The sequence below is a fragment of the Cetorhinus maximus genome, chromosome 6, assembly GCF_964194155.1.
Source record: "Cetorhinus maximus chromosome 6, sCetMax3.hap1.1, whole genome shotgun sequence".
Lineage (NCBI taxonomy): Eukaryota > Metazoa > Chordata > Chondrichthyes > Lamniformes > Cetorhinidae > Cetorhinus > Cetorhinus maximus.
Window position 1 is genome coordinate 153140505 of NC_135884.1, and position 13638 is coordinate 153154142.

Here is a 13638-nt window from a genome sequence, read left to right on the forward strand (position 1 = left end):
TCGGGTTTCCAAAAGGCATTCGATAAGGTACTGCACATAAGGCTACTTTTTTTCTTATTCGTTCATGGGATGTGGGCGTCGCTGGCTCAGCCAGCATTTATTGCCTATCCCTAATTGCTCAGAGGGCATTTAAGAGTCAACCACATTGCTGTGGGTCTGGAGTCACATGTAGACCAGACCAGGTAAGGACAGCAGATTTTCTTTCCTAATGGACATTAGTGAATCAGATGGTTTTTGCTGACAAACGGTAATGGTTTCATGGTCATTATTAGGCTTTTAATTCCAGGTTTTTACTGGATTCAAATTCTACCATCTGCCATTACTCCTGGGTTTCTAGATTACCGGTCCAGTGGCAATACCACTACACCACTGCCTCCCCTAAATAATTTAATAAGATGAGAGCCCATAGTGTTGGGGGTAGTATATTAGCATGGATAGAGGACTGGCTAACTAAAAGAAGACAGAGATTTGGGATAAGGGGGTCATTTTCAGGATGGCAACCTGCAACTGATGGAGTGCCACAGGGATCAGTGCTGGGGCCACAATTATTTACAATATATATTAATGACTTGGATGAGGGAAGTGAATGTACCATCGCCAAGTTTGTGGATGACACAAAAATAGGTGGGAAGGCAAATGGTGAGGATGACACAAAGAGTCTACAGAGGGATACAGACAGGTTAAGTGAGTGGGCAAAAACTTGGCAGATGGAATATAATGTGGGAAAATGCGAGGTTATGCACTTTGGCAGTAAGAATAGAGGAGCTGAATATTATTTAAATGGAGAAAGACTGCAGAAAGCCGCAGCACAGAGGGATTTGGGGTCCTCGTGCATGAATCCCAAAAAACTAACATACATGTTCAGCAGGTAATAGGGAATGCAAATGGAATGTTGGCTTTTATTTCAAAGGGAATGGAGTACAAAAACAGGGAAGCCTTGCTAAGACTATACAAGTCACTAGTTAGACCACATCTAAAATACTGTGAACAATTTTGGTCCCCTTATCTAAGGAAAGATATACTAACATTGGAGGCAGTCCAGAGTAGGTTCACTAGGTTTATCCTGGGTATGGAGAGATTTTCTTATGAGAGGTTGAGTCCGTTGGGCCTGTACTCATTGGAGTCTAGAAGAATGAGAGGCAACCTTATTGAAACATATAAGATTCTTAGGGGGCTTGACAGGGTTGATGCTGAGAGGTTGTTTCCCCTTGTGGGAGAGTCTAGGACCAGAGGGCATCATCTCAGAGTGAGGGGTCGCCCATTTAAGACAGAGCTGAGGAGGAATTTCTTTTCTCAGAGGGTAGTGAATCTGTGGAATTCTTTACCGCAGAGGGCTGTAGAGGCTGGGTTGTTAGGTATATTCAAGGCTGAGATAGACAGATTTTTAATCAGTAAGGGAATCAAGGGTTATGGGGAAAAGGCAGGTAGGTGGAGCTGAGGATTATCAGATCAGCCATGATCTCATTGAATTGCGGAGCGGCCTACTTCTGCTCCTACATCTTATGGTCTTATTGCCCATCCCTAATTGCCCTTGAGAAGGTGGTGGTGAGCTGCCTTCTTGGACCACTACAGTCCATGTGGTATAGGTACACCTACAACGCTGTTAAGCCAGTGGATGTTAAGGGTTTCATGGAATGAGCTTGAAGATAAGCAAGGGAGTTTTCCCAGTTTCCTGGCCAATATTTATCCTTAATCTAATTTCACTAAAATCTGTTCATTTGTATCGTTGTTGTTTGTGGGAGCTTGCTGTGCACAAATTGATTGTTGAATTCTCTTCAGAAAAGTATTTAATTGGCCAAAAAAAAAAACGCTTTGGGACAACCTTGGGGTTATGAGAAGTGCTATATAAATCCAAGTTCTTCCTTTCCTTCTGCCAAGGACACATGGATTGAAAGCCCGAGGTTTTGGGGGGTGATTGTGTACTCTTTCGAATGCTTCCCTCCTTCCACCATAAGATTGGGGACTAGAATTTCAGGATCCCAGTAAAGTTTATTGCTGCCCATAAATTGTGACGGGGATGGCTGAGGAATCTCAGTCCTGTTACTTCACCTAAAATTGCTTGTCCGAAGGGGAGGGGAGGGTGTGAATCATACACGACTGCGTATTATAAGGAGAGAATTGCGGTCATCGGTCTCTGTATGGCTCAGTTTGCTTCCGCTGTGCGACCTCTAGGCAATAAATGACATTTAGCTGGGCGAGGAGCAAAAATATTTCCCTGTCTCCTGTTGGTTAGGAAGAGTGTCCACACTGGTCAGTGAGAGAGAGAGAGGGAGAGAGTTTGCCTGTCCAGCCACAGGCTGCAGAGAGCCGGTCAGATAAGCAATACAGGAAGTTTAACAACCAGGAACTACCCAGGAGCCCTGCAGTTACAGAGCAAGAAAGGAGATCTGCATTGTACCGAGCAGGAAACGAGAAGCTTCCTGTGTACGAGAAGACCTAGAGATGGAGGTGAACTTCGCCTTTCTGAAGTCCATGCGGAGTGCGCTGAAGATTGCAGAGATGGTGAGAGAGGGGAGAAAGCGGATAGAAATCAATCGTTTGAAATGGGCATTCTGTTCATGGGAAATGTGTGTGTGTGTCTGTGTGTATGTGGGGGGCTGATAGATCCACCTGTGGTGGTGGATCAATGTTCTCACACAGTCCGCAGGGCAGGTCACTGTGTTGAAGAGCTCTCAGTGTTACAGACCTGGCCCCTATTCAGGGGGTCCCAGCGCTGGGTGCCGACCTTCACTTCAGTTGGCGCAGAAGTTTGAAAGATGAATTCATTTTGTGGGATGTGAGTGTCGCTGGCGGGGCCCAGCATTCATTGAGATAAAAACAAAAAGCTAAAAAGCTACTGCGGATGCTGGAAATCCAAAACAAAAACAGAATTACCTGGAATAACTCAGCAGGTCTGGCAGCATCGGTGGAGAAGAAAACAGTTAATGTTTCGGGTCTTCGTGACCCTTCGGCAGAACTGAGTATAGTTAGGAGAGAAGTGAAATATAAGCTGGTCTAAGGTGGGGGGGCGGGGGGGGAGAGAGAAGTTGAGGGTGGGGTGATTGTGGGGATAAGCAAGCAGTGATAGGAGCAGATAATCAAAAGATGTCACAGACAAAAGGATCAAAGAGGTGTTGAAGGTGGTGATATTGTCTAAGAAAAGTGCTAATTAAGAATGGATGGCTGGACACTCAAGGTACAGCTCTAGTGGGGGTGGGGTGGAAAGACTAACAAAGTTTTAGTTTTAGATTTAAAAATAATGGAAATAGGTGGGAAAAGAAGAATCTATATAAATTATTGAAAAAAAAGGGAGGGGGGAGAAATGGGGTGGGGATGGGGGGAGGGGGAGTTTAAGATCTAAAGTTGTTGAATTCAATATTCAGCCCGGAAGGCTGTAAAGTGCCTAGTCGGAAGATGAGGTGCTGTTCCTCCAGTTTGCGTTGGGCTTCACTGGAACAATGCAGCAAGCCAAGGACAGACATGTGGGCAAGAGAAAAGGGTGGAGTGTTAAAATGGCAAGCGACAGGGAGGTTTGGGTCTTTCTTGCGGACAGACCGCAGGTGTTCTGCAAAGCGGTCGCCCAGTTTGCATTTGGTCTCTCCAATGTAGAGGAGACCGCATTGGGAGCAACGAATGCAGTAGACTAACTTAGGGGAAATGCAAGTGAAATGCTGCTTCACTTGAAAGGAGTGTTTGGGCCCTTGGACGGTGAGGAGAGAGGAAGTGAAGGGGCAGGTGTTGCATCTTCTGCGTGGGCATGGGGAGGTGCCATAGGTGGGGGTTGAGGAGTAGGGGGTGATGGAGGAGTGGACCAGGGTGTCCCGGAGGGAACGATCCCTACGGAATGCCGTCAGGGGTGGTGAAGGGAAGATGTGTTTGGTGGTGGCATCATGCTGGAGTTGGCGGAAATGGCGGAGGATGATCCTTTGAATGCGGAGGCTGGTGGGGTGATAATTGAGGACAAGGGGGACCCTATCATGTTTCTGGGAAGGAGGAGAAGGCGTGAGGGAGGATGCACGGGATATTGGCCGGACACGGTTGAGGGCCCTCTCCCTGGACCATGACCCCACCACAGAACATGAAGCCATAGTTTCCAGGACTGTCACTGACCTCATCTCCTCTGGAGATCTTCCTCCCACAGCTTCCAACTTGATAGTCGCCCAACCTCGGACGGCCCGCTTCTACCTCCTACCCAAAATCCACAAACAGAACTGTCCTGGCAGACCGATCGTGTCAGCCTGTTCCTGCCCCACGGAACTCATTTCTTGTTATCTTGACTCCCTTCTCTCTCCCCTTGTCCAGTCCCTTCCCACCTACATCCGTGATTCCTCTGACACCTTACGTCACATCAACAATTTCCAGTTCCCTGGCCCCAACCGCTTCCTCTTCACCATGGATGTCCAATCCCTCTACACCTCCATCCCCCACCAGGATGGTCTGAGGGCCCTTAGCTTCTTCCTTGAACAGAGGCCCGAACAATCCCCATCCACCACCATCCTCCGTCTGGCTGAACTTGTTCTCACACTGAACAATTTCTCCTTTAACTCCTCTCACTTCCTCCAAATAAAAGGTGTGGCTATGGGTACCCACATGGGCCCCAGCTATGCCTGTCTCTTTATGGGGTATGTGGAACATTCCTTGTTCCAGTCCTACTCCGGCCCCCTCCCACAACTCTTTCTCCGGTACATCGATGATTACTTCGGTGCTGCTTCATGCTCTCGTCGGGACCTGGAAAAATTTATTAATTTTGCTTCCAATCTCCACCCCTCCATCATTTTCACATGGTCCATCTCTGACACTTCCCTTCCTTGACCTCTCTGTCTCAATTTCTGATGATAGACTGTCCACCAATATCCATTACAAGCCTACCGACTCCCACAGCTACCTCGACTACAGCTCCTCACACCCCGCTTCCTGTAAGGACTCCATCCCATTCTCTCAGTTCCTTCGCCTCCGTCGCATCTGTTCTGATGACGCTACCTTCAAAAACAGCTCCTCTGACATGTCCTCCTTCTTCCTTAACCGAGGTTTTCCACCCACGGTCGTTGACAGGGCCCTCAACCGTGTCCGGCCAATATCCCGCGCATCCTCCCTCACGCCTTCTCCTCCTTCCCAGAAACATGATAGGGTCTCCCTTGTCCTCACTTATCACCTCACCAGCCTCCGCATTCAAAGGATCATCCTCCGCCATTTTCGCCAACTCCAGCATGATGCCACCACCAAACACATCTTCCCTTCACCCCCCCTGACGGCATTCCGTAGGGATCGTTCCCTCCGGGACACCCTGGTCCACTCCTCCATCACCCCCTACTCCTCAACCCCCACCTATGGCACCTCCCCATGCCCACGCAGAAGATGCAACACCTGCCCCTTCACTTCCTCTCTCCTCACCGTCCAAGGGCCCAAACACTCCTTTCAAGTGAAGCAGCATTTCACTTGCATTTCCCCTAAGTTAGTCTACTGCATTCGTTGCTCCCAATGCGGTCTCCTCTACATTGGAGAGACCAAACGCAAACTGGGCAACCGCTTTGCAGAACACCTGTGGTCTGTCCGCAAGAAAGACCCAAACCTCCCTGTCGCTTGCCATTTTAACACTCCACCCTGTTCTCTTGCCCACATGTCTGTCCTTGGCTTGCTGCATTGTTCCAGTGAAGCCCAACGCAAACTGGAGGAACAGCACCTCATCTTCCGACTAGGCACTTTACAGCCTTCCGGGCTGAATATTGAATTCAACAACTTTAGATCTTAAACTCCCCCTCCCCCCATCCCCACCCCGTTTCTCCCCCCTCCCTTTTTTTTCAATAATTTATATAGATTCTTCTTTTCCCACCTATTTCCATTATTTTTAAATCTAAAACTAAAACTTTGTTAGTCTTTCCACCCCACCCCCACTAGAGCTGTACCTTGAATATCCTGCCTTCCATTCTTAATTAGCACTTTTCTTAGACAATATCACCACCTTCAACACCTCTTTGATCCTTTGGTCTGTGACATCTTTTGATTATCTGCTCCTATCACTGCTTGCTTATCTCCACAATCACCCCACCCTCAACTTCTCTCTCCCCCCTCCCCCCCACCTTAGACCAGCTAATATTTCACTTTTCTCCTAACTATACTCAGTTCTGCCGAAGGGTCATGAAGACTCGAAACGTTAACTGATTTCTTCTCCACTGATGCTGCCAGACCTGCTGAGTTTTTCCAGGTAATTCTGTTTTTGCCCAGCATTCATTGCCCGTCCCCCCCAATGAGTTTCACTTTCCAGTGGCTGGGTGTGCTCTCTCTATCTCTCCGATCACTATCGCTTCTTCTACCACAACCTCTACCTGCTCCTCCATCTCACACTTCTGCTTCTCATCTGAACTCTGAGCTCCCACCGGTATTTCCAGCTGCGAGACTTTTGAAGAGGTGGTTTTGTCCTTTGCTTCTGTGTCTTTTCACCTGTTGTTTCTATCTGATGATACCAGCTGCTGTGACAGTGACCTCTGCCATTGAACTTTGGAATACACCCGCAGTGCTGAGAGGGAGGGAGGTGATTGACTTAAAAACAAAAAGCTAAAAGCTACTGCGGATGCTGGAAATCCAAAACAAAAACAGAATTACCTGGAAAAACTCAGCAGGTCTGGCAGCATCGGTGGAGAAGAAAACAGTTGACGTTTCGAGTCCTCATGACCCTTCGGCAGAACTGAAGTATAGTTAGGAGAGAGGTGAAATATAAGCTGGTCTAAGGTGGGGGGCAGGGGGAGAGAGAAGTTGTGGGGACAAGCAAGCAGTGATAGGAACACCTTGTCAAACACCAGGAGAGAAATGGAAAGCAATGAAGGTGAACAGGGCAGAAGAGACAGGCGGAAATCCTGATTGAGTTGTTGTCTTGAGTGTTGTGGGAGCTGCGTTCATCCAGGCAAGTGGGGAGTATTCCATCACACTCCTGACTTGTGCCTTGTAGATAGTGGACAGGGTTTGGGGAGTCAGGAGGTGAGTTACTCACTGCAGGATTCCTGGCCTCTGACCTGCTCTTGTAGCCACAGTATTTATATGGCTAGTCCAGTTCAGTTTCTGGTCAATGGTAGCTCCCAGGATGCTGACAGTGGGGGATTCAGCAATGGTAATGCCATTGAATATCACGGGGTGATGGTTAGATTCTCTCTTGTCCAAGATGGTTATTGTGTGGCACGAATGTTACTTGCCACTTGTCAGCCCAAGCCTAGATATTGTCCAGGTCTTGCTGAATATGGGCACAGGCTGCTTCAGTATATAAGGAATATTGGTTGACTTCTTTGAGAGAGGAGAAAATTGAACATAAAGTGCAAGCAAATTCTACAAACAATCAGTTGAATTCCCCTTACTGAGTGAATAAGGTCTGCTTTTTTCACCCATTTGCAGATTGGAGCCTTTGTGGCTTTTGTTTCATTCGCCGTTTCCTCCTCAGGGGTTTTTATAGCTGTTCCACTCATGGAGATATTCATCACACTGGCCTTCTACATCTTGTACCTGCTCAAACTTGACGTTAAAGTCACCTTATTGTTCTGGCCACTGATGGTAAGTAAAGTCAAGTTAATATTATGAGCTGGGACAGATGTGGTCAAACAGTGGCCAACCCATTAGGAGGACCCAGTGAGTTAAGGTGATGAGTCAAAACTCAGACAGCCAGACAGTGAAATCAGTCACCATTCACTTACTAGCTTTCATTTTCAGAGATAAACATTATCTATCATACAATTTCAGCACCCTCACCTCTTTCAGCCTATGTCCCTAATTAATTCACCATCTGAATATAGTTACCACCCAGTGGATCTACATATCACATTGAGATAGAGGTTGGTAACTTCGAAAGCTACAGATTAATGAACTTCTGGAATCACAGAATGGTTACAGCACAGAAGGAGACCATTCGGCCCATCATGTCTGTGCCGGCTCTCTGCAAGAGCAACTCACCTAGTGCCATTTCCCTGCCTTTTCCCTGTAGCCCTGCAAATTTTTCCTCTTCACATAATGATCCAATTCTCTTCTGAAAGCCAGGTTTGAATTGAACTCCGCCAGAGTCTCAGGCAATGCATTCCAGATCCTAATCACTTACTGCAGAATATGTTTTTTCTCATGTCACCATTGCTTCTTTCTTATATTGGTGTCCTCTGGTTCTCAATCCTTTCACCAATGGGAACAGTTTCTGCCTATCTACTCATTGAGCTTTATCTAAGCTGTGTTTTCCCTGGGAGTGTTTGATGGGGACAGTGTAGAGGAAGCTTTACTCTGTATCTAACCCCGTGCTGTACCTGTCCTGGGAGTGTTTGATGGGGACAGTGTAGAGGGAGCTTTACTCTGTATCTAACCCCATGCTGTACCTGCCCTGGGAGTGTTTGATGGGGACGGTGTAGAGGGAGCTTTACTCTGTATCTAACCCCATGCTGTACCTGCCCTGGGAGTGTTTTATGGGGACAGTGTAGAGGGAGCTTTACTCTGTATCTAACCCCGTGCTGTACCTGTCCTGGGAGTGTTTGATGGGGACAGTGTAGAGGGAGCTTTACTCTGTATCTAACCCTGTGCTGTACCTGTCCTGGGACTGTTTGATGGGGACAGTGTAGAGGGAGCTTTACTCTGTATCTAGCCCCGTGCTGTACCTGTCCTGGGAGTGTTTGATGGGGACAGTGTAGAGGGAGCTTTACTCTGTATCTAACCCCATGTTGTACCTGTCCTGGGAGTGCAGTTACTGATACTTGGTCCTTGGAATCCTTCTTTCAGCGATGATACATTCGCCACTTTGAGGGATAAAGAACAGGATTATTTTATTAAAGAGAAATATTAATTGAAAGTTTAATTTTTTTCCAGGATTCTGTAAATTCTGTGTTTGCGGCTTTGCTGCTGCTGATTATCTGTATCGCTGCAGTAGTCAGCAGGGTCACTGCTGGTGTCATAGCAGGATCGGTAAGTTGCCATTAGATTACTTCAAAGAATGGTGTGTGACTGGGCCGGGCCGAGACTGGGCCGGGCCGAGACTGGGCCGGGCCGAGACTGGGCCGGGCCGAGACTGGGCCGGGCCGAGACTGGGCCCGGCCGAGACTGGGCCGTGCAGAGACTGGGCCGGGCCGAGACTGGGCCGGGCCGAGACTGGGCCGTGCAGAGACTGGGCCGAGACTGGGCCGTGCAGAGACTGTGCCCGGCCGAGACTGGGCCGGGCCGAGACTGGGCCGTGCAGAGACTGGGCCGTACAGAGACTGGGCCCGGCCGAGACTGGGCCCGGCCGAGACTGGGCCGTGCAGAGACTAGGCCGTGCAGAGACTGGGCCGTGCAGAGACTGGACCCGGCCGAGACTGGGCCGTGCAGAGACTGGGCCGTGCAGAGTCTGGGCCGTGCAGAGACTGGGCCCGGCCGAGACTGGGCCGTGCAGAGACTGGGCCATGCAGAGTCTGGGCCGTGCAGAGTCTGGGCCGGGCCGAGACTGGGCCCGGCAGAGACTGGGCCCGGCCGAGTCTGGGCCGTGCAGAGTCTGGGCCGTGCAGAGTCTGGGCCGTGCAGAGTCTGGGCCGGGCCGAGACTGGGCCCGGCAGAGACTGGGCCCGGCCGAGACTGGGCCGTGCAGAGTCTGGGCCGTGCAGAGACTGGGCCGACACTGGGCCCGGCCGAGACTGGGCCGTGCAGAGACTGGGCCGAGACTGGGCCCGGCCAAGACTGGGCCGTGCAGAGACTGGGGCCGGCCGAGACTGGGTCGTGCAGAGTCTGGGCCCGGCCGAGACTGGGCCGTGCAGAGTCTGGGCCGTGCAGAGCCTGGGCCCGGCCGAGACTGGGCCGTGCAGAGACTGGGCCGAGACTGGGCCGTGCAGAGACTGGGCCGAGACTGGGCCGTGCAGAGACTGGGCCGAGACTGGGCCGTGCAGAGACTGGGCCAAGACTGGGCCCGGCCGAGACTGGGCCGTGCAGAGACTGGGCCCGGCCGAGACTGGGTCGTGCAGAGTCTGGGCCCGGCCGAGACTGGGCCGTGCAGAGACTGGGCCCGGCTGAGACTGGGCCGTGCAGAGACTGGGCCCGGCCGAGACTGGGCCGTGCAGAGACTGGGACGAGACTGGGCCGTGCTGAGACTGGGCCGAGACTGGGCCCGGCCGAGACTGGGCTGTGCAGAGACTGGGCCGAGACTGGGCCCGGCCGAGACTGGGCCGGGCCGAGACTGGGCCGTGCAGAGACTGGGCCGGGCCGAGACTGGGCCGGGCCGAGACTGGGCCGTGCAGAGACTCGGCCGAGACTGGGCCGGGCTGAGACTGGGCCGTGCAGAGACTGGGCCGAGACTGGGCCCGGCTGCATTGCTGTTGATTGTAGAATCCGTGACTGATTGGCTATGACAGGATACGCCATTGTTCTTCCTCCTTTATTTAATAAATAAGAAATGCACTATGGTCTCTGAATCACAACCCTCTCCTGCACCCCCCGTCCCCCATCCAACTCCCTAGAGGGAGACTATTTGCAGAGAAAGCTTCTTTCCCAACTGTCCCTCACATCAACACCCCCCCGCCCCCAGGTATTGGGTCCTACTGGAGTACAGTAATATTGTTCAGAAGGTTGTGGAGTCAAGCCCCATTCTGGGATGTGAAGCCCTTATTTTCCAGCTCACACTGCAGTGCAATATTGAGAGACAGTGTTTATCTTTTATTCATTTTCCAGGATGTGGGTGTCACTGGCAACGGCTTCTGACCCATCCCTAGTTGTCCTTGAGAAGGTGGTGGTGAGCTGCCTTCTTGACCAGCTGCAGTCCATGTGGTGTAGGTACATCCACAGTGCTGTTAGGGAGGGAGTTGCAGGATTTTGACCCAGCGTCAGTGAAGGAACGGCGATATATTTCCAAGTCAGGATGGTGAGTGACTTGGAGGGGAACTGGCAGTGGTGGTGTTCCCATCTATCTGCTGCCCTTGTTCTTCTAGATGGTAGTGATCACGAGTTTGAAAGGTGCTGTCTAAGGAGTCTTGGCAAGTAATTGCAGCGCTTCTAGTAGAGGGCGCACACTGCTGCCACTGTGTGTCAGTGGTGGAGGGAGTGAATATTTAAGGTGGTGGATGGGGTGCCAGTCAAGCCTGGCTGTTCCTCTGAATTGAGGACATTGTGCGGGTTACTACAGGGGGTACACTCATTCCCCCGGGAATTTGTGAGTGGTTGTGTGGTCCTAATGCCTACCTCTGCCCAGGGCCAGTATTCAAATGAGCCAGTGGGGATCAGATATTGGTGTACTGAACCCCAGGAGCACGCTGAAACCCCACAAAACGTTTGTGTCTGAGACTAGATGAGATATTCAACCATGAGAAAGCATCACAGCCCATCCTGATGCTGTCTTCACTCAAAGCCCCCCCCACATTTTCCAGCAAGGGTAACAACCTGTCTAAATGTCCCTCTCCCTCAACCAAAGGTATTGAGATGAATTATAGCTGCCCTTTTGAGATAGACTAATGCAGCATGTAGGTCACGTCTGGACCATTGCTGGTCTGTGTGGCTCAGTAATGCACAGGTTGGCCAGTGCATGAACTCACTGAGCCAGCAAGGAAGGCAACAGAGAGGCCACTGGCAGGTCTGCACGACCTCGGGACCCCAGGGGCAGGAAGACCCGCCTGCCAAGAGCTGCCAGCCTCATTGTCTCAGAGTATCACCAGGGAGACAGTGGCTGCTGCCGCAACAATATCTACTGGAGGCACTGGATCGCAGACCGGCCTAGGCCAGAGTTGAGTGATGGTGGAAGCAATATCGTTGGGGGGTGGAGGGGAGCAAGCAAAGGGGAGAGGGTGTATAGGGGGACCAGCAGCAAGGGGACTGGAAGCGGCTCTCAGCGAGCCCCTCCCCCTTCCCGAAGCCAATCAGGCAGAGTGGCTTTGAAGAAGGGGCCCCTGCCACAGAAGACCACAAGCAACCGGCACAGGTTAGCATGGCACGCTCCTCATGGGGTGACAGACTCAACGGCTGCTGAGTTAATACCAGCGGTGGCTGGAACAGGACCTTCAGTGGGGCATTGATTGCCCCTTAAGGGCCTCAATTAGCAGCAGGACAGGAAGGCCATCCATGGGCCTTTCCGCCACTGACTTAATCGGGATGGAGGTGCAAAGATGGCGGGGTTCCCAGCCGCCAACATCCTGCCCGATTAAATGCCCTCCCCATCTCCAAACATGCCACAGGAAAGGGCATAACATTACCACTCTAAAACATGGAAACACTTAACTCATCCCAACCACTTCATGTCGATATTTATCCTCCTGAAAGCAAATAATCCTAATCGCACCTAGCCGCCATTTCCCTTCAACCCATTTCCTTCATCCACTTCCCCAGTCTAATCTCAAAAGTTGATAGTTTCTGCATCAACCATTAACCCTGGGATTCAGTCCCACTGCCTCATAACTCACTGTATGAAAAATGTTCTCCTGCCCTCTCCCATCGATTCTGGTTTCTACAGCCCTTTGCTTTGACCCTTCATCTACTGGAAAAATTTTTAACTCATCCATCATGTCACCGCACAACCCGCGTTGTTCCCATTTAAATAAGGAAATATTTTTCCAAGAGTTGTGCACAAATTAAGGACCCACATCTCCATGGATGCTAACTGCCTTCTGTCTAATCTCCAGGTCTTTGGTTTCATAGCCGTTACTCTTTATATTGCTGATGCTTACGTCATGTGCCGACTCATAACATTCAACCAACGCAAGACTGCCAGCAAGTAACGCCATGGAAACTGGTCTCCATGAGTGAATTCGGCTGATGATATTGTCAGTCTGGCCCATCCCATAATGGATTCACAGCTTCAGCTCTGGTCCTCTCAGACCATCAGCATCTTGCATTCCTAGAACGACCCGTGCTGTTTACTCATAGCTGTCCGCACCGCATGGCCCAAAGCTGAGAGGACTCAGGATGGTGGAAGATCACAGTGCTGATTTGGCAAAGAAGGGATTTCACTGCAACGGGTCCCACATTCTCACCTCTCACTGGGTAAAGAAGTTTCTCCTGAATTCCCTATTGGATATATATTAGTGGCTAATCCTAATTTGAGAGCCCCCTAGTTTTGGACACCCCCCCTCACAACATTTTCTCCACATCTACCCGGTTTAAAGTGGTTGTCTTTATGATTTTGCCAGAGATATTTAGCAGACGAGATCCTCAGGACTACGTTTAAATCATATTGCGTTACACAGCGAATGAAAGGAATGCTTAGCCCAAACATGCTGGTTGTGTGGACGCTTGAATAAGTGGATAAAGGGGCCAGTTCTGTGTCTCCAGAGTACAGTCCCTTTAAGATGCTTATATTGTGCTTGCTGTAATGTTTACATTGGTTAACTATCATTCCAATCACTTGTACTAGGGAAGTACAGTCATCACATGACTGTGCTGGATTTTCTTGTGCCTCCGAATGTTTTGGATGTCAATGTTTCTCCTTTAATAAAAAAAGACTCCAAAAGAAAAGCTGTTGTTATCTTATTCTGTATTTGCAGAAAGAAAGACGTACATTTCTGTAGCGCCTTTCAAAGCCTCAGGGTCTCAAAGTACTTTACAGCCACTGAAACATTTCTGAAGTGTTGCCACCGTTACAACGTAGAAAACATAGCAGCCAAATCTGTGCACAGCAAGATCCCGCAAAAATCAATGCGAAAATGAGCAGGTAATCCATTTGCATGGTTGAGGGGTAAATATCGACCATTACACCAC

At 50.2% G+C, this 13638-nt stretch overlaps 1 protein-coding gene across 1 annotated transcript; it reads left to right on the forward strand.

Moving 5' to 3' along the window:
* The first annotated feature begins 2326 nt into the window (after positions 1–2326).
* On the forward strand, positions 2327–13395 carry cklf (chemokine like factor). Its single transcript, XM_078544659.1, has 4 exons — positions 2327–2502; positions 7360–7515; positions 8803–8898; positions 12564–13395. Exons 1-4 carry the CDS (start codon positions 2443–2445, stop codon positions 12657–12659), a joined length of 408 nt encoding a protein of 135 aa, XP_078400785.1. The 5' UTR covers positions 2327–2442; the 3' UTR covers positions 12660–13395.
* The last annotated feature ends 243 nt before the right edge of the window (positions 13396–13638 follow it).

Excerpts from the sequence above, each read along its gene's own strand:
- cklf (XM_078544659.1), top strand. The coding sequence starts at position 2,443 with ATGGAGGTGAACTTCGCCTTTCTGAAGTCCATGCGGAGTGCGCTGAAG. Across the intron at positions 2,503-7,359 it reads CGCTGAAGATTGCAGAGATG|ATTGGAGCCTTTGTGGCTTT; the intron begins GTGAGAGAGGGG and ends ACCCATTTGCAG. Across the intron at positions 8,899-12,563 it reads CTGGTGTCATAGCAGGATCG|GTCTTTGGTTTCATAGCCGT; the intron begins GTAAGTTGCCAT and ends TCTAATCTCCAG.